We start from the raw sequence: 18,705 nt of genomic DNA on the forward strand, positions 1-18,705 counted from the left end.
ATGGTATTCATATTTTCCTCACGGAGCCTGGTCTGATGCTGTGTGAGCCGGCACAACTCTGCAACGCTTCAATACTGCCCCCTGGTGGATGATCGGCGAGTTGCCAAACCGGAAATGGCCGGTTGGATCTCGGTGCGTCTCCTAAATGCGTCCGGCCACTCGCATATCGTCGCGGGACTCTAGCCACTACATAAAGCATTTAACGACGATAACGGAATTATAAACGACCCCCCCCCCCCTCCGTTCATCCGCGCATGATCAGTCATAACGTTTAGGACCATGTCCGGTTGAAATTTTTAATATAGCATGGATCGGTATCAAACGGCATTTGATAATCTATATATGCATTTATGCCTATATCTCACGTTCTAGGAATTACTGCAGAAAACGATAAAAACATATTTATATTCTAGACGGTATTTTCGTATGAATGTGTGAATGAAAAAGTAAAACGTTCCTACATCCTGAACGATAGATAATCGATGTTGAATGGGCCATAGTAATGTCAATTTAGCAATACAATTTAAAAAGTTATAGCCCTGCAAAGAAGGTGAACATCTCCATAGACTTACAGTACTGGCAGAGAATGGTATAAGATGCTGAAAGTGCGTGGCAGGGAATGTGTTAACTAGTATAACCAATAATAATATATGAGAAGAAATAATATATGAGAAGAAACATTAAAAGAAAGTGGAAAAATAGGCAAAAGAATGTCTTGAGAAACGTATATCTACAGTTGTCTGCAGGATCAACATCACAGAATGCAGTCCAGGTAGTCTTGGTAAGGAAAGCGTGCTGCTGACGTCATCACCATGCGTCCATGTTTACATCGGCTGTGAAGCATGCGTGCTGCAGAATCACCCAACTACTGGCATCGTCCTCATGCTTCAAATGTTTACATATATATAACTAACAGTATACACAAGGTTGCAGTATACTAGGGCTGTCCCCGACTAAGGATTTGGATGGTCGACTAGGATTGGCCAAAATTTGCCGTTAGTCGACTATTGGTAGGAAAAAAAATATATATATATATATATATAATATTTTTTATTTTTTTTTTTTTTTTTTATCGTTCCATTTGGGCTGTGGGGGTGCTTAATGTCTGAAGGAGTCGACTGAAGGCTTCTTGTCCTCTGCAAAAGCATGCAATTGGTCCACTGATGGATACATCTTGATATTTGTCTAGTATAGTGTGTTCATTAGACGGGTGAAATCCTCTTTCAGTGCCTCTGTGCCTGTTTTCGTAGGCAGTTAGCCTCTGGTATGTGTGCCATTAGCATTAGCCACGCTTCTATGCCTCTTTTCTTTTGAAAAAAATTATAAAAAAAAAATTATAATAATAATAAATTATATTCGACTAAGAGGTTGGCCAGTCGACTACGGCCCCTTTCGACCGATTAGTCGACTAATCGATTAATAGGGGTCAGCCCTACAGTATACACAAGGTACCCTACCTGGCATGATATACATCATACGTCACAGGTATTGATATAGAAATAAGATGCATCAAATGCTCACATTTCTAGAGAGAGCGTAATGACCGGACAGATAGATGGAGACGACGTCCGTGAGTTAAGTTTGTGTCGTTGAGTTGCTTCTACTCCGTAAACTGTACCACATGTTGAATATTCTAAGGCAGGGGTTCTCAAACTTTTTTATACCACGGCCGCATTTTATTTCGGAAATTTTTTGGCGACCCCACACTTAATTAATGTATCGCATAATTTCAACATGGAATTAAGGCATATCAAAATAAAAGCACACGTTGTTGAACTTGATCATGCATATTTATTAGAAAATTGTTACAGCACTATGTTATGGAATTTTCTGTTAGCCTAAATCTATGCGTGTAGCTGATGGCCTGGAATAATTCACTATGCAGTAAAGGAATATATCATCAACCAATGGACATATGGATCTACCAGATGGCGATCGATAACTGGGAAATCCTTTTTGGGATCCAACCGGCCACAGGTAAGAGCTTTTTCACGTAAATTACATGCTGATCAGGCCTTGTTATCATACTCAACCAGCCGATCAGCAAATAAGGCTACTGAGGCTAATGCCGTTATTGGTAATCAATAATCAGAAACGACGTGCCCCGCCCCCCCCCCCCTTTCATGCATTCATGGTGGACCATGATACAGACAATATGCATTTTGAGCTTTAGCTTCTCTATAGCCGAAACGCCATTCGATTTAACGTCATTAGCTTAGCACCCTTTATCTCGCGTTCCAGGAAATACCCCAGAACATTCTGCTATAACCTTCATATTCACGACGCTATAAAATGGGAACGTATTGATGAAAAAAAAATTTATTTAAGGCATATTGAAGGGACGGTTTAGAGTGTCAATTGACAATGAGAATGGACAGATAGCAACAATGTAAAGTATAGATTTAGCTCTACAAACAGCCTCACGCACAATGAAAGGTTGTTTTGATATGCTGGCCGTATAGAGTGGGATTAGATTAGACGGATCCCAATGGCCCTGAATGTGTTAAGCACTTCAAGGACCTTGTGCGAACCCTGCTAACTGTGGTGTTGTGATGGTGACCCTGGTGTGTGTGTGTGTGTGTGTGTGTGTGTGTGTGTGTGTGTGTGTGTGTGTGTGTGTGTGTACATACTGGCCACGCCCGACGCCAGGCCGTAGAGCAGACCGCCGCCCTCAGCCTGCGGCTCGAAGATGTGCGTGGAGGGAGGCGGACATTTCTCCTGTCTGATGAAGTTATAGAGCAGGGTCTTCACCAGACGACTGGTCAGAGAGAGACTGATGGAGAGAGAGGGGGAGGGAGGGAGGGAGGGAGAGGGAGAGCAGAGGAGGGAGAGAGAGAGACGGGGAGGGAGGGAGGGAGAGGGAGAGGAGAGGAGAGGAGGGAGAGAGGGAGAGAGAGAGGGGGGGGGAGGGAGGGAGGGAGAGCAGAGGAGGGAGAGAGAGAGAGAGACGGGGAGGGAGGGAGGGAGAGGGAGAGGAGGGAGAGAGAGAGAGAGAGGGGGGGGGAGGGAGGGAGAGGGAGAGCAGAGGAGGGAGAGAGAGAGAGACAGGGAGGGAGGGAGAGGGAGAGGAGGGAGAGAGGGAGAGAGAGAGGGGGGGAGGGCGGGAGGGAGAGGGAGAGCAGAGGAGGGAGAGAGAGAGAGAGACGGGGAGGGAGGGAGGGAGAGGGAGAGGAGGGAGAGAAGAGAGAGAGAGGGGGGGGAGGGAGGGAGAGCAGAGGAGGAGAGAGAGAGAGACGGGGAGGGAGGGAGGGAGAGAGAGAGAGAGGGAGAGAGAGTGAGGAGGGAGGGAGGGAGGGAGGGAGGGAGAGGAGAGGAGAGAGGGAGAGAGAGAGGAGAGAGAGAGAGAGAGAGGGAGAGCAGAGGAGGGAGAGAGAGAGAGACGGGGAGGGAGGGAGAGCAGAGGAGAGGGAGAGAGAGCAGAGAGAGAGCAGAGAGAGACGGGGAGGGAGAGCAGAGCAGAGGGAGAGGGAGAGAGAGGAGAGCAGAGAGAGAGAGAGAGAGAGAGAGAGAGAGAGGGAGAGCAGAGAGAGAGAGAGACGGGGAGGGAGAGCAGATAGAGAGCAGTATTAAAAACCCACATAAAGTTGGAAACCGCATTCTACATGCCAGATACTTTCACCAAATGCCTTAACACTGTGCTCGCGTGCTGCATCCAAATCACTTATGTGTTTCCTTTACGTCTGCTGCCATTTGGGAAAAAAGGGGCACATAAAAACAATAGCCTCAGGAGTCGGCATAACCCCCCCCCCCCCCCCCCCCCCCCCGCCACCGCCACGCAGCCATTCATTTTGAGACTCGCTGGCATTGCGAGCTGAACTGGCTCTGTGAAGAAACAGTGTTTCTGGACGTGTGGGGAGGAGCAGCACATTAAAACACTGAATTTGGAAACAGATCTCAGATCTGGCCAGAGGGGGCAGCGGTGGGCTTGTTCAGTGAGAGGGTGAGGTCGACCTTTTCCACCCCTGGTCCCCCGCTCTCTACTTACCGACGATCATCATCCATCGTGAGAATCCTTTCACTGTGGCAACAATGGAATTGGCCTAATCACACAGGTATCGATATAGAAATAAGATGCATCAAATGCTCACATTTCTAGAGAGCGTAATGACCGGACAGATAGATCCGAGAACGGCGTCCGTGAGTTAAGTTTGTGTCGTTGAGTTGCTTCTACTCCGTAAACTGTACCACACGTTGAATATTCTAAGGTAAGATAAGATGAGACTAACTTTATCTAGAGACTAACTAACTATATCAACTATATCAAACTCATATCAAAACTAAAAAACGTGTTGTTTGTGTCCCTGGCTGCTGTTACATTGCCGTGCATGGCGGTGTGAGTGGCGCGCGGGCTGTTTTGTGTTTTTCATGTCATGGCGTGTTTTATCGGGGGTGCGTCTTGGATGGGGATGTGGTAGGGATTTATGTGTGGGGTGACTGGCTGTTCCGGGGGGGGGGGTTCACATGCCTTCGAGCGACATTGTACTTTTGTACTTATTTTATGCCATTATTAAGTCTGCACGTTTACATTGCACTACTTTTATTGTCTTTTATACCTATTCTTATGTCTGCAATTTATGCATTGTTTTTTTATTCAGTCAATCTGTGTGCTGATTTTATGCCTATGTTCATTTTATACTATATAGATAGTTATTCATATTTATTGTTATATTGTAGAAATGTGTGCATCGAAATGTCTGTAAAGTCTCGATGACATTGAAAATGAGGGTGACCTCAATTGTCTTTTCGAGAATAAATAAAGGTCGATGATAGGGATGTCCGATATTGGCATAAAAATGTGATATCGGAAAATATCGGTATCTGTTTCTTTTTTTTTTTTACATTTATTTTACTTTTATTTACCCAGGCAAGCAAGTAAGAACAAATTATTCTTTTATTTATTGTCAAAGTATGCATAATGTTGTGTTAATTATACAACAAGAGATATGTAATGTTAATTACCTGAAATTATTCCGTTTTTTGGAGGGGGAAACCCTGCATATATCGGTATCGGTTGATATCGGTATCGGAAATTAAGAGTTGGACAATATCGGTATATCGGTAAAAAAGCCAATATCGAGCATCCCTAGTTGATGATGATGATGATGTTCCTCATGCTGGACGAGGCGCTCGGCACCGGCTGGTTCTGTACCGGCCCAGAAACACTGTGTGTGGAGAAGGCTGCAGTGTTCGCTTCAGGGCTCGTACAGACTGGAGAAGGCTGCAGTGTTCACTTCAGGGCTCGTACAGACTGGAGAAGGCTGCAGTGTTCGCTTCAGGGCTCGTACAGACTGGAGAAGGCTGCAGTGTTCGCTTCAGGGCTCGTACAGACTGGAGAAGGCTGCAGTGTTCGCTTCAGGGCTCGTACAGACTGGAGCGCTGCAGTGTTCGCTTCAGGGCTCGTACAGACTGGAGAAGGCTGCAGTGTTCACTTCAGGGCTCGTACAGACTGGAGAAGGCGGCAGTGTTCGCTTCAGGGCTCGTACAGACTGGAGAAGGCTGCAGTGTTCACTTCAGGGCTCGTACAGACTGGAGAAGGCGGCAGTGTTCGCTTCAGGGCTCGTACAGACTGGAGAAGGCGGCAGTGTTCGCTTCAGGGCTCGTACAGACTGGAGCGCGGCAGTGTTCACTTCAGGGCTCGTACAGACTGGAGAAGGCGGCAGTGTTCGCTTCAGGGCTCGTACAGACTGGAGCGCGGCAGTGTTCGCTTCAGGGCTCGTACAGACTGGAGAAGACGGCAGTGTTCGCTTCATGGCTCGTACAGACTGGAGAAGGCTGCAGTGTTCGCTTCAGGGCTCGTACAGACTGGAGCGCGGCAGTGTTCGCTTCATGGCTCGTACAGACTGGAGAAGGCTGCAGTGTTCGCTTCAGGGCTCGTACAGACTGGAGCGCGGCAGTGTTCGCTTCAGGGCTCGTACCGACTGGAGAAGGCTGCAGTGTTCACTTCAGGGCTCGTACCGACTGGAGAAGGCTGCAGTGTTCGCTTCAGGGCTCGTACAGACTGGAGAAGGCTGCAGTGTTCGCTTCAGGGCTCGTACAGACTGGAGGAGGCTGCAGTGTTCGCTTCAGGGCTCGTACAGACTGGAGAAGGCTGCAGTGTTCGCTTCAGGGCTCGTACAGACTGGAGCGCTGCAGTGTTCGCTTCAGGGCTCGTACAGACTGGAGAAGGCTGCAGTGTTCGCTTCAGGGCTCGTACAGACTGGAGCGCTGCAGTGTTCGCTTCAGGGCTCGTACAGACTGGAGAAGGCTGCAGTGTTTGCTTCAGGGCTCGTACAGACTGGAGCGCTGCAGTGTTCGCTTCAGGGCTCGTACAGACTGGAGAAGGCAGCAGTGTTCGCTTCAGGGCTCGTACAGACTGGAGCGCTGCAGTGTTCGCTTCAGGGCTCGTACAGACTGGAGAAGGCAGCAGTGTTCGCTTCAGGGCTCGTACAGACTGGAGAAGGCGGCAGTGTTCGCTTCAGGGCTCGTACAGACTGGAGAAGGCTGCAGTGTTCACTTCAGGGCTCGTACAGACTGGAGCGCTGCAGTGTTCGCTTCAGGGCTCGTACAGACTGGAGAAGGCAGCAGTGTTCGCTTCAGGGCTCGTACAGACTGGAGCGCGGCAGTGTTCGCTTCAGGGCTCGTACAGACTGGAGCGCGGCAGTGTTCGCTTCAGGGCTCGTACAGACTGGAGAAGGCTGCAGTGTTCGCTTCAGGGCTCGTACAGACTGGAGAAGGCTGCAGTGTTCGCTTCAGGGCTCGTACAGACTGGAGCGCGGTTGACTTTGCATTTGTTTTGTGGCTAACGTAGACGGCTGAGGGTATCCGGTAAGTAGAACAGACTCTACCAACTGACAACATCATTGGTCGGTAGGAAATAGAATTAGATTTAAGAATCAACGCTATTGTGAACTGTAATATCACTAGAGAAACTGTGTGTGTGAGTGTGTGTGTGTATCTGTGTGTGTGTTGTATTTGGCTTGAACAGAGAAGGTTCCTCTGTGTACTCTGGGCTGCCTCCCACTACAGTCCCAGTCTGACTCTCAAACAACACACACACCTCTGCCTGTTGCTTCCACAGGAAGACTTGTGTAACCCCTTCCTCGGATGCAAGAACGCACAGGACGAGAGCAGACGCACACACACACACACACACACGCGCGCGCCCCTCTCACACACAAACATGCATGTACGTAGACACACACACACACACACACACACACACACACACACACACACACACACACAGTACACCAACAATGTTGGCTCCTCTAGGCCTCATTTACAAGCCACAATCAGATATTGTGTTAACATTCACTGCCAACGCATTCACACACTCCCCGTCCAAACCTCTATGCACTGAGGAGTAGTGTGTGGGTGTAGTGTGTCCTCCTCCGTCCTGAGGAGGACATGTGATGATCGGACGTAAAACCTGGCCGCATCGGGGGGGGGGGGGGGGGGCATAGAGACCCTCCTCCTGATGATGTCACCCGGAGGAGAGCAGAGCAGACCTCTTAAGAGAACCAACTGTGGACTTCCGGTTTGACCGCGGAAGAACATGGCTGCTTAACTCGCGAGCTCCCCGACAGCAAAATGATTTAGCCCCGGGAAACATTTATTAACAACACCAGGGTATATATTTAATAGGGATGACAGAAGGGGCTATCACGAGACGTAGGGCGACCACGATTACAACTGAAAAGGACGACGGTATGGCAGAGAATGACGAAGTAACGGGAGGAAAAGATGGCGACGATGACTGTGAACAAGAAGCCACGCTGTTGAACATATACAACGAGCTCAAAGACTTCAGAAAAGACAATGAGCGTCAGTTTCGGGAGATAAGGAATGACATGAACAAAATGAACGACAGGCTCGGTGAAACGGAGGGGAGAATCGGAGAAAATGAAAATGTGCTTGATGCGGCGACGGTTTTAATAGAAAAACTGATACAGAGGCAGGCCGACATGGAGGCTAAACTGCTCGACCAAGAGGGCAGAACGAGGAGAGAGAACCTGCGGGTGTATGGTATCCCGGAGGAGAAAGAGGGAAAAGACATGCATGGATTTCTAGACGGCTTGTTTAAGGACGCACTCGGACTGCCTCATGACATGGACCTTCGTATCGAACGAGCACACCGGGCACTGGCCCCAAGGCCTAACAACCCACAGCTGAAGCCACGGTCAATCGTGGTTAAGTTTGGGAGTTACAAAATGAAGGAAGAGATAATACGCCGAACATGGCAGAAGAAGAACGTCTCATGTGGCAACGATCGCTTCTATGTCGACCATGACTTCCCCACTGAAATACTGAAGAAGCGAGGTGAATATGCCGAGGCCAAGAGAATAATGAAGGAGAAGAATCTCAAGTTCCAGACACCGTATCCAGCGAAGATGAGGGTATTCTACGAGGATGGCACCCGCCTGTACCAGAGCGCGGCGGAGGCGACGGCGGATATGGCAAAACGTGGATTCAAGATCACCGTGGTGAACCCGACTACCGACCCGGACCGAGAGGAGATAATGCGGCTGTCTACCTGGCAGACAGTGGGAAGAAAACGGGGACCGGGGGACGACATGCAGGCGACGGGGACTGAACGCCCCGCACAGCAGGGCAATGGTCATCACGGATACCGGGAGAAACTACAGGGATTCAGACGGGGACAGTCGGAGGCGGACAATTGAGATAAAGTTCATGAAGCGCATGGATACAGATAAGTCACGGGGGCATCGTCATAGAATAAATAACATCACAAAATGCCAATATGTATATAAAAAAAAAAAAAAAAAAAAGGGATTGAAAAAAAAAGAAATATAAAAAAAAAATATGTGTAATGAGAATAGAGAGCAATAGATAGGAGAATATGATAAAACTGTGGAAGGGGAAATATCCCGGATGGATACAGGAAAAGTATAACGAAATGAACCACAGGCCATTATGGCTATGTCATAGAAGTTACAATATACCAATATATATCTGAGAGATATACAAATGTTAATTGTTGGAAACGTTACCGTTTTGTCAAGTTCAGTTGAATTGATCGCACTGTATATAGATTACAGTGTGAGCCATACGTTACATCAGGGTATACAAGATAGTAGGGGCACAGTTTTGGGCAACCTGCCTCGTGCCATATGCACTCCTCTGTTAGTCGAGGGGGACCAAGGTGCATGGGTGAGTATCGATCTCACACTCGGTACGACTGTTCTATCTGGGGTCATATCGAACGTAGCTTGGGTAAATGTGGGGGGGGGAAATGTATTTATGTTTTTTTTATATGTTCTTTTTTATTTCATTGTATGCTATACTATTGTATATATATCTTCACAATCTCAGGCACTAGAATACGTCCTGGATTGCACAGGGGAGATGCATTACGAGGAATATGGGGCTGATTAAAATAATATCGTGGAATATAGACGGATGTCATCATCCCATTAAGAGAAAAAAGATATTGACGTTCTTGAAACAAAAAAAGACAGATATTGCACTAATTCAGGAATCACACCTGGATGAGGAGGAGTCGGCCAAGCTTAAAAGGGATTGGGTGGGACAAATATACTATAGTACGTTCTCTTCTAGGAAGAGGGGGGTGGCAATATTGGTGAGAAAAAACTTAGACCTAAAGGTGCACAATAGTTTCTCACATGATGAGGGAAGATGGGTTATACTGGATGCTGAGTTAGAGGGACAGAGGACTACTTTAGCTAATATATATGCGCCCAACGGGTCATCCTCAGACTTTTTCCATGAGGTATGTGAGGTGATCAGGAAAATAGGGAATAGCAACGTAATCATAGGGGGGGACTTCAACTTGGTTGGAAACACCTTAATGGACAGATCGTATCAACCCAGGACCGCTGACAACACAGGGAGACTGGCGGTTGGTGTTCTGATAGAGGAATTGGGTCTAGTGGATATTTGGAGGGTTATGAACCCACAAGAAAGAGACTACACGTTTTACTCTCACCCGCATTCCTCATACTCTAGAATAGATTATTTCCTGATCTCTAGCGCACTGGTAGAACAGGTGGCAAGTACTGGGATAGGGAACATTGTAATATCTGACCATGCTCCGGTTGATTTAGTGATCACATCCATGGAAGAAGGGCAACGATCTCGGAGATGGCGATTCAATAACCTGATGTTAAATGATGAAGGATCGTGTGCGTACATTAGAACTATATTTAAGGAATTTTGGGAACTTAATGAAGGGTCAATAGATGATAGTGGCATAATGTGGGACACATGTAAAGCTTACATGAGAGGACGACTCATACAATACGGTGCGATACTAAAAAGGGCAGAGAAACAAAAAATGACAGCGTTCAGATGAGGAAATTAAAATACTCTCGAAACAGCACAGTCAGAGACCAGACCCAGAAACGTGGAGAAACCTAAACAAATCCAAATACGAATTGAACAACATATATCAAAAGAAGGCTGAATATGCGTTATTTAGGACCAACCAAAGATACTATGAACAAGGGGAGAGAGCGGGTAAAATACTAGCGAATCGGGTTAAACAAATGCATAATCAAAATATTATATCCTCGATTCGTAATAAAGATGACAAGATCATTACAGACAAAAAGGAAATTAATAATGTTTTCAGGTGCTTCTACCAGGACTTGTATACCCCACAGAAGGCGGTGGATCAGCTAAAAATGGACGCGTTCTTCGACAGAATCAAATTACCGTCATTATCGAAACAACAGGTAAAATCAATGGAGGGGGGGGTCTCGATAGAAGAAATACACGCGGCAATCAACAGCCTTAAATTGGGTAAAGCACCAGGAGACGACGGGTTTACTCCCGATTTCTACAAACAATTCAGTGATATAATCGCTCCGAGACTATTAAAAGTATATGAGGATTCATTGTTAAAGGGGGGCTTGCCCACTAGCTTGAGATCTGCCACTATTACATTACTACAGAAAAAGGGCAAAGACCCTCAATGCTGTGGAAGCTATAGACCTATATCCCTGAGCAATTTGGAAGAAAAAGTATTGGCAAAGATACTTGCGAATAGAATAGAAGATGTATTACCAACTCTGGTGCATTCAGATCAAGTGGGCTTTGTGAAGGGGAGAAACTCAGCTGATAATATCCGCAGACTCCTACACATAATGTGGAAGGTCAGGAATGATGTAGAACCTACAGTGGCCTTCTCATTGGATGCCGAAAAGGCATTTGATAAGGTGGAATTTGCATTCTTATTTCACACACTAGAGCGCTTCGGGTTCGGACCATCGTTTACCGGGTGGGTAAAACTGTTATACACAAATCCGATGGCATCAGTATTGACCAACGGGATTGTATCCTCGCCCTTTAACCTAGGGCGGGGGACGAGACAAGGTTCTCCGCTTTCTCCCCAAATGTTTGCGCTCTTCCTCGAACCACTTGCTATCGCACTAAGGACTAATCAGGACATCAAAGGGATAATAGCGGGACAGGTAGAACATAAATTATTTTTGTATGCGGACGATATCTTATTGGTATCCAGCAATCCCCGAACAGCAGCTGGGGTCATTGGAACTATTATCGAGTCCTTCTCCGAAATATCTGGGTACACAATCAACTGGAGCAAGTCAGAAGCAATGCCTCTCTCTAAATGTTGTCCCCCTGATATCAGAAGGGGGTGGCAATACAGATGGATGCCGTCAGGGTTGATATACCTAGGAATAAAGCTGATCCCAGGTCTGAAAGAGTTGATGCAAACCAATATTGCCCCTATAATCGAACACATTAGTGCTCTGACCCAGAATTGGGCCAAAATGAATATGTCCCTCCTGGGAAAGATAAACCTAGTAAAAATGATATTGGCTCCCAAATTAAATTATATCCTATATATGTTGCCGCTGACTCTCCCGACCCAATTACTCAAACAGTATGACAAAGTCATTAATGTTTATCTGTGGGGGGGCAAAAGGCCGCTATTTGGACGGGCCAAAATGTATGCAGCAAAGGAAAATGGCGGCTTATCCCTGCCTAAACTAGACTGGTATCACTATGCATTCTCGCTCTCCCAGCTCTCCAAACTGAATCACTCGTCTGAGGAGGCACCTGCTTGGGTCAAGATGGAGGAGGAAATGATATATCCCTCATCTCTGGAATCCTTCCTGACACAATCAGACAGACCTATACCTTTTAAAAACCCTTTAATGGCATTTATCAGGGAAACTTGGAATCAATCGCACAAAATGACTGGTGATAGCCCATATTTAACTACGAGAGCCTCTATATGGTATAATAAGAAACTAAAGATTGGTAAGAAATCAGTCATATGGGACGATTGGATTAAAAGGGGGATACATGTACTAGGGGATATAGCCGGGGAGGATGGGGTCTTGCCTTTTGAGGATATTAAAGAGGATTTTGATATAGATAATAAAAACTTTTATAAATTCCTACAGATTAGACATTGTATATCGTCATCAATAGGAGGACCAAAGTGTGGCCCGATTACTGCAATTCAAGAAATATTCTATAAAGGATGGCGTAGGAAAGGCGGTGCGTCAAGATTTTATGATGTTATAAGAGAATACAATGCACCCAAATTGGCGGGTCTGAGATTGAGCTGGGAGAACGATGTACGTGAGGATATTACTGAGGAAATGTGGGAGAAACTGGTGTCCAAATGGAGTAAATTCTCTGGGGAGGCGCAATCACAACTTATTTTTTACAAAGTGTTGAACAGAAGCTATTGGACGCCTAGTAAACTGGCCAGACTGAAATTAAGGGACAGTGACATCTGCTGGAGATGTGAGAAGGAGACAGGCACTTTACTGCACATGTTGTACGAATGTGAGAAGGTCCGGAAAATGTGGGATCAAATTGTGATATTCCTAAGTAAGGTCTTGAATGTGAAGATAAATAACGCCCCAATGGCATGTGTTTTGGGTATAGTACCGAAAGGGATTAAACTGCCTAAATACCGGGGAATGTGGTATAGAATGGCCATGATATCAGGATGTAGAATTGCATTACGACATTGGAAATCACCTGTTGATATTACTTTTAAAGAATGGATGGAACTAATGTTCCGGACAGCATCATATGAAAGGGTGACGTATAGAGTCGCAGGGAGAGAGGATATTTTCGCTGAGGTATGGGACAGTTTTCTACACCTGACTGAACGGTCTGGGGACAAATGATTAAGATGGGATTACAATATTATCAAGGATGAATATGAAAAAGGGGATTTGATCTGATGGTACTTGTGCTTTATAATGTATTGTGTATATATGTACATATATTTTATGTCCGGATGGTGTGTCTATGGAACGGTCACTGTCTCTATCACACTCACATGTGCGCAGGTATAGCCGCATACAAGTATCTAGGATACACATATTCATATGTGTACATAATAGGTTTACACACACTCATATACACAAGGATAAGGTATACACGTCAGGGGCACACATACATGCACATACTTATTTATAGGAAATAGGCATACACATACCTACATATACACATAGTTGAAATATAAGCTTTCACTGACACATAAGGGGGATACACATGTATATAGGAGACACACACATACGTAGCTGAGACGCACATATATATACACATCTGAGATATACACTCACATAGGGGGCAGAGGCACACATGGATACGAAACACGCACAAGAGATAGGAGTACAGTCACATACCAGGAAGATGCACACACACACATATGAGACATGTACACATGCTTACGTGATACACGTACCCACATACATGTGTCGGAGACATGCGTGCATGCATGTTATCATGCACAACTGCATATGTCTGGGGCGCTTTCTCTCACATGCAATATGGAGAAGGGTGGCATCCCGATAGAGGATGCAGCACATACCTGCTCGAAGGTAGTTCGGTCTACATGCAAGGTATATATATCAGGAATGTATACGCATAATGTATAGTATAGTATGTTACTTTTTTCGTAAGTATTTTTTTATTTTCCATGTCAGTTATTAATGTATTTGTATGAGTCCTTTACATGTTTTGTATGTTCTTACAAAAAAGAAAAAGGCAAATCCTGGAAATTGAATATGATGATGTGGAAAGAGATGTTTGGAATGTTGGAGAGATTTGTGCAAAAAATAAAAATATAAAAAAAAAAAGAGAACCAACTGTGGACACTATTTGCTCAACCTTGCCTCACGTTGCGCCTGCTGCAGTTGTAGTAAATGGAGGAAATGGGATTCTGCGGTTCACTAGAGGTCTGCTCTCCTCCGGGTGACATCATCAGGAGGAGGGTCTCAGGGGGACGATGCGGCTGAGCTCTAGAGACGCAACATGTCGTTTAGCATGTCATGTCACATGTCCTCCTCACGATAGGATACAGGTTCTGCAAATGCCTCTTTAATCCCTATGACCTATGACCTATCCAATGTTGTTTGCAGTTGCTGCCCCCCCCCCTCTATGTCTGCCTTTAAATCCAGGTTAAATAGGGCGGCTAAGTGGCGCAGTGGGCAAGGCACTCGCCACTATCGCAGGAGATGCTGGGTTCGAGCCCAGCTTTCTGCGTTGCTACCAGCTTGGCTGGTCGTTCATACTAACACAATTGGCAGTGTTAGGGGTGGGAAAGTTGGTGGGTGGGGATCGGACGTTGTGGACAGTGACTCCTACAGGTCGGTTAGTGCGCCTGTACAGCAGAATCAGGAAGCAAGGGGGGCAGCGTGAGCCTGCCACGCGTTACTCCTCGCCACTGAGAGATCGCGCTGTGCAGGTGAAAAAATTCGACGGCTGCCTCCTCGTGTACCGGAGGGGACACGTGATGCAAGGATTGGTCCTCACTGCAGCCGACCAGTGGGAGGCATGGTCTAGCAACGTTCGAGACAGGGGAGGGGAGAATTGAAGGGAGAATTGGCGAGGCGAAATTGGGATGGGAGAAAAATAGAAAAAGGAGGAGACAAAGTGGATAAAAAAAAATTCAGGTTAAATAATAAACAAAACCGTAAACAAATTGATCCAGGTTAACACTTTGACTGCCACTCACGGCTAATCTCGGGTTTACGATAGTTACGTTGAAAGCCACTCACGCGTTTTCTCTGATTTTTATTTTCTTTTAGCGATCTGAAATCATATTGCATCACGCGAGCCTACCCTAGCCTACCCAAGGGCCGCCGGCGATCAGATGTGAAAAAAGCGCCCCCTATCGTCTCCCAGATGGTAAATGGTAAATGGAATGGACTCAATGAAAATGGATGGGGGAAAAAAAAAATACTCCAGTCCACATTTTCCAGTCCACTGATGCAGCCGGGGTTACCAGAGTTCATTCTGGATCCTCTGAGCCCCGCTGATCATGAGTTCTACTGTATACACGTTAGATCTATACACTTCGATTTTTTCGAATGGTGATCAGGAATTGGAATATACCATTTGGATACCATTTGATGTCAGGTAAGGAATCTATGTTATCAGTGTTAGGATAATCAGACTCGTTTTCGAGGAGATATAAGCTTTTTTCTGATATGTGCTCTATCGGTTTCACTGTAAAATCCATGAGGAAATGAAAACGGCTATTATCAGCGCGCGCCTCGAACGTGCGTGCGCACATGTATACTATTGATCATCTAGCGTTTATTTGAAAACGATTCATAAATAGGCAGACAAATATCAATGTTCTGGAATATTCCAGTAAAAGGCGATTATCACAGAATGGGCTGTTTTTCACCTGAAAACGGGCGCTTTTCAAAATGCTCTCAAACGGAAATGAAGCGATAAAAAACCAATCTGCCTTGACAACACTGACTGGAAAATGATTCTTTGATAAGCGACAGGCAGATTAGACACATAGCCATAATTTAAAACATAGATTAGGCGATATTAACGTTAACATTGGCGCCGATGGTGGCATTCAAGCACTAAGTCGTGCGCCCCCTGGTGGCACTGAAAGTGTTAACACATTAGTGGCCAACGTGTTTCGGATCCAACGCTTGAGGGCCAACCACGTATATATACGTGGTAAGGTTGTTTTGGCTTTTATTCCATTGTAATATCCTACTCAATGTCACAGAGCGGCACTGCAGATTTACCCTACTCTTGGGATTCGGAAAAGTGCATTACCGGCCACATCCTCGTAGGGGCGCTGTCTCGATAATGCAGTGTTCCCTGTTACAGACCGGTGTTTTAGTTTTTTTCATCATGGGTGGACTTTTTTGTTAGCCTAAAGCTATGCCTGTAGCATGTTGCCTGGAATACTTTTTGGGATGCTGAATTCAGTATGCAGTAAAGGAATAATATTATAGCATCAGCCAATGGACATATCGATCTACCAGATGGCGATCGATAACTGGTAAATCCTGTTTGGGATTGGCTTTTTCACGTAAATTACAGCCCGATCGGGCCTTGCTTTGATAGCCGACCAGCTGATCAGCGAATGAGGCTAATGAGGCTAATGCCGTTATTGGTAATCAATAATCAGAAACGACGTCCCCCGCCCCCCCCCCCCCCCCTTTCATGCATTCATGGTGGACCATGATACCGATAATATGCATTTTGAGTTTTAGCTCTAGCTTGTGTATAGCCGAAACGCCATTCGATTTTACGTTATTAGCTTAGCGTCCTGTATCTCGCCTTCCAGGAAATACCCCAGAACATTGCGGTATATAGTTCATATTCACGACGCTATAAAATGGGAACGTATTGATGAACAAATTATTTCTTTAAGGCATATTGAAGGGACGGTTTATAGTGTCAATTGACAATGACAATGGACAGATAGCAATAATATAAAGTATAGATTTAGCTCTACAAACAGCCTCACGCACAATGAAAGGTTGTTATGATAAACTGGCCTTATAGTGAGAGATTAGACGGATCCCAGTGGCCGCGAAAGTGTTAAACACCTACAGTACCTGTTTACCAAGGCGTTTTAGCTTTCAAAATTGGGCTTTTTTTGTCTGGATAGTCTGATCTCACACCTACCCTGTTTTATGTTGTGTATTTTTCTATTTCTTATTTCTTAATCTTACTTGTTGTTATATTTGTTGTATGTGTATTACTTTATTTACCATGTTTTACTGTGTTTTATTATAGTGCCATTTATATGTAGAGCACTTTGGTTCAACTACAGTTGTTTTAAATGTGCTTTAGAAATAAAAACGTACTTACTTTACTATATTCATAGCAAAAGCATAGTGTCCCTGCTGCCTTTAAAAACGATAACAATAAAACAATAGAACAATGACCAGGTCCACAGAGGAACGTGGAGCAGCTCAGCCAGACGTCTCCCAACTTAAATTTTTTTTTAATCTCCCAACGTGCAAATATTCTTTGGAACGTGATGCGGTTATTTTTGGACGAGAGGAGAGCGTTCCTGGGAACTCTGGGCTGGCGGCATCCTGCAGGCTCAGAAGTTTGGACTGAGGAGAGAGGGGATCTGGGCCCACTTTTACAACCCCTGCCCTCGGCCGCTAGATGTGCGTGCGTGCGTGCGTGCGTGCGTGCGTGCGTGCGTGCGTGCGTGCGTGCGTGCGTGCGTGCGTGCGTGCGTGCGTGTGCGTGCGTCCTCTCACCATCGTCCGTTCATGATGTGCTGGTAGATGAGTCCGTCCCGCAGGATGTCCTTGTGGAACAGCTGATATGACAGCAGCACGAGCAGAGTGGTGACGGCCTCAAACAGGATGCTGTAGGTGATGTCACTGCAGGTATAACAGGAGATAAAAAAGACATCAGTACCCAATGTACACACGGTTCAGGGGGCGGCGTGGTGGTGGTCAAGGAGGTGCTGGGTTCAAACCCCGGTGGGGGGGGGGCCTCTCTGTGTAGAGTTTGCATGTTCTCCCCATGTCTGGGTGGGTTTCCTCTGTACTGGTCTCCTCCCACACCATATAAGACTTAACTACCTACCTCAAACTTAGTCTACCCATATAACTCTGTATAACATGTACAATAGTGCTGTATATACACCTTATATTTATATTTACCACATATATCCATATCTGTCTGAATATAGCTGCATATAATCATTCTATAAAAGTACTTATACACCTGCATATAACCCATAATTATGTATGATAGCATGTACAATAATGCTGTATATATAACACATAGATATATTTATTATTACCGTATATATATATTTATCCACATCGGTCTGTACATACCTGCATATAACCCTTGTCGCTGCTGGCCATTACGACGTACTACCATAGTGTCTTTATACCTGTATCACTGTAGATATTAATACTACAACACTGTACATACAGCTGAATAGCACTATTACTCAGTAGTACACATTTACATATTTTATACCCAGTTTAATCACCTGCACATTGTATATTACTATTGCACTTTACGGTTACATTTGCACTCTGGTTGGATGCCAAACTTATTTTCGTTGTACAGTACTTGTGCTGTATAATGATAATACATTTGAATCTAATCTAATCTAATCGTTAGGATGTGTTCAATGTGGAAGATACATTCCTGGTTCATGTAAATGTAGCCACTTGGCAACTAAACAGTTTCCTTTCCTTCTGTTTGTGTGTTGCTAGGAAACCACTACAGTTTATTTCCTGTTGCAGTGTCTGCTAATATCAACCACTAAACAGGACATCACATGTAAGTCCGTTCTGAAATGCTGCTCTATGTTTGTATTTTGTAATAGAGTTCAAAGCGGTCTATAAGCACAATGTATTTACGCTCAACTAACAATGGAAGCATCAGTAATCATTTACTTCCGACAGCCCGTTACACACATATAGGACATAATATTAAGGCTGAGACCAC

At 45.4% G+C, this 18,705-nt stretch overlaps 1 protein-coding gene across 1 annotated transcript in view; it reads right to left on the reverse strand.

Annotated features, from left to right (window-relative positions):
* Window positions 1–17,751, reverse strand: part of dym (dymeclin) — a gene marked incomplete at its 5' end in the record, with an annotated part of 215,942 nt that extends 198,191 nt beyond the window's left edge. The window contains 3 exons of the mRNA XM_084325001.1: window positions 2,631–2,773; window positions 17,490–17,615; window positions 17,666–17,751. Of these exons, the coding sequence (XP_084181127.1) occupies window positions 2,631–2,773; window positions 17,490–17,615; window positions 17,666–17,751 (355 nt within the window). The remainder of the gene's footprint in view (window positions 1–2,630; window positions 2,774–17,489; window positions 17,616–17,665) is intronic.
* Window positions 17,752–18,705: the final 954 nt, after the last annotated feature.

The sequence above is a fragment of the Notolepis coatsorum genome (genome assembly GCF_963971535.1).
Source record: "Notolepis coatsorum genome assembly, chromosome: 11".
NCBI classification, from domain to species: Eukaryota; Metazoa; Chordata; class Actinopteri; order Aulopiformes; family Paralepididae; genus Notolepis; species Notolepis coatsorum.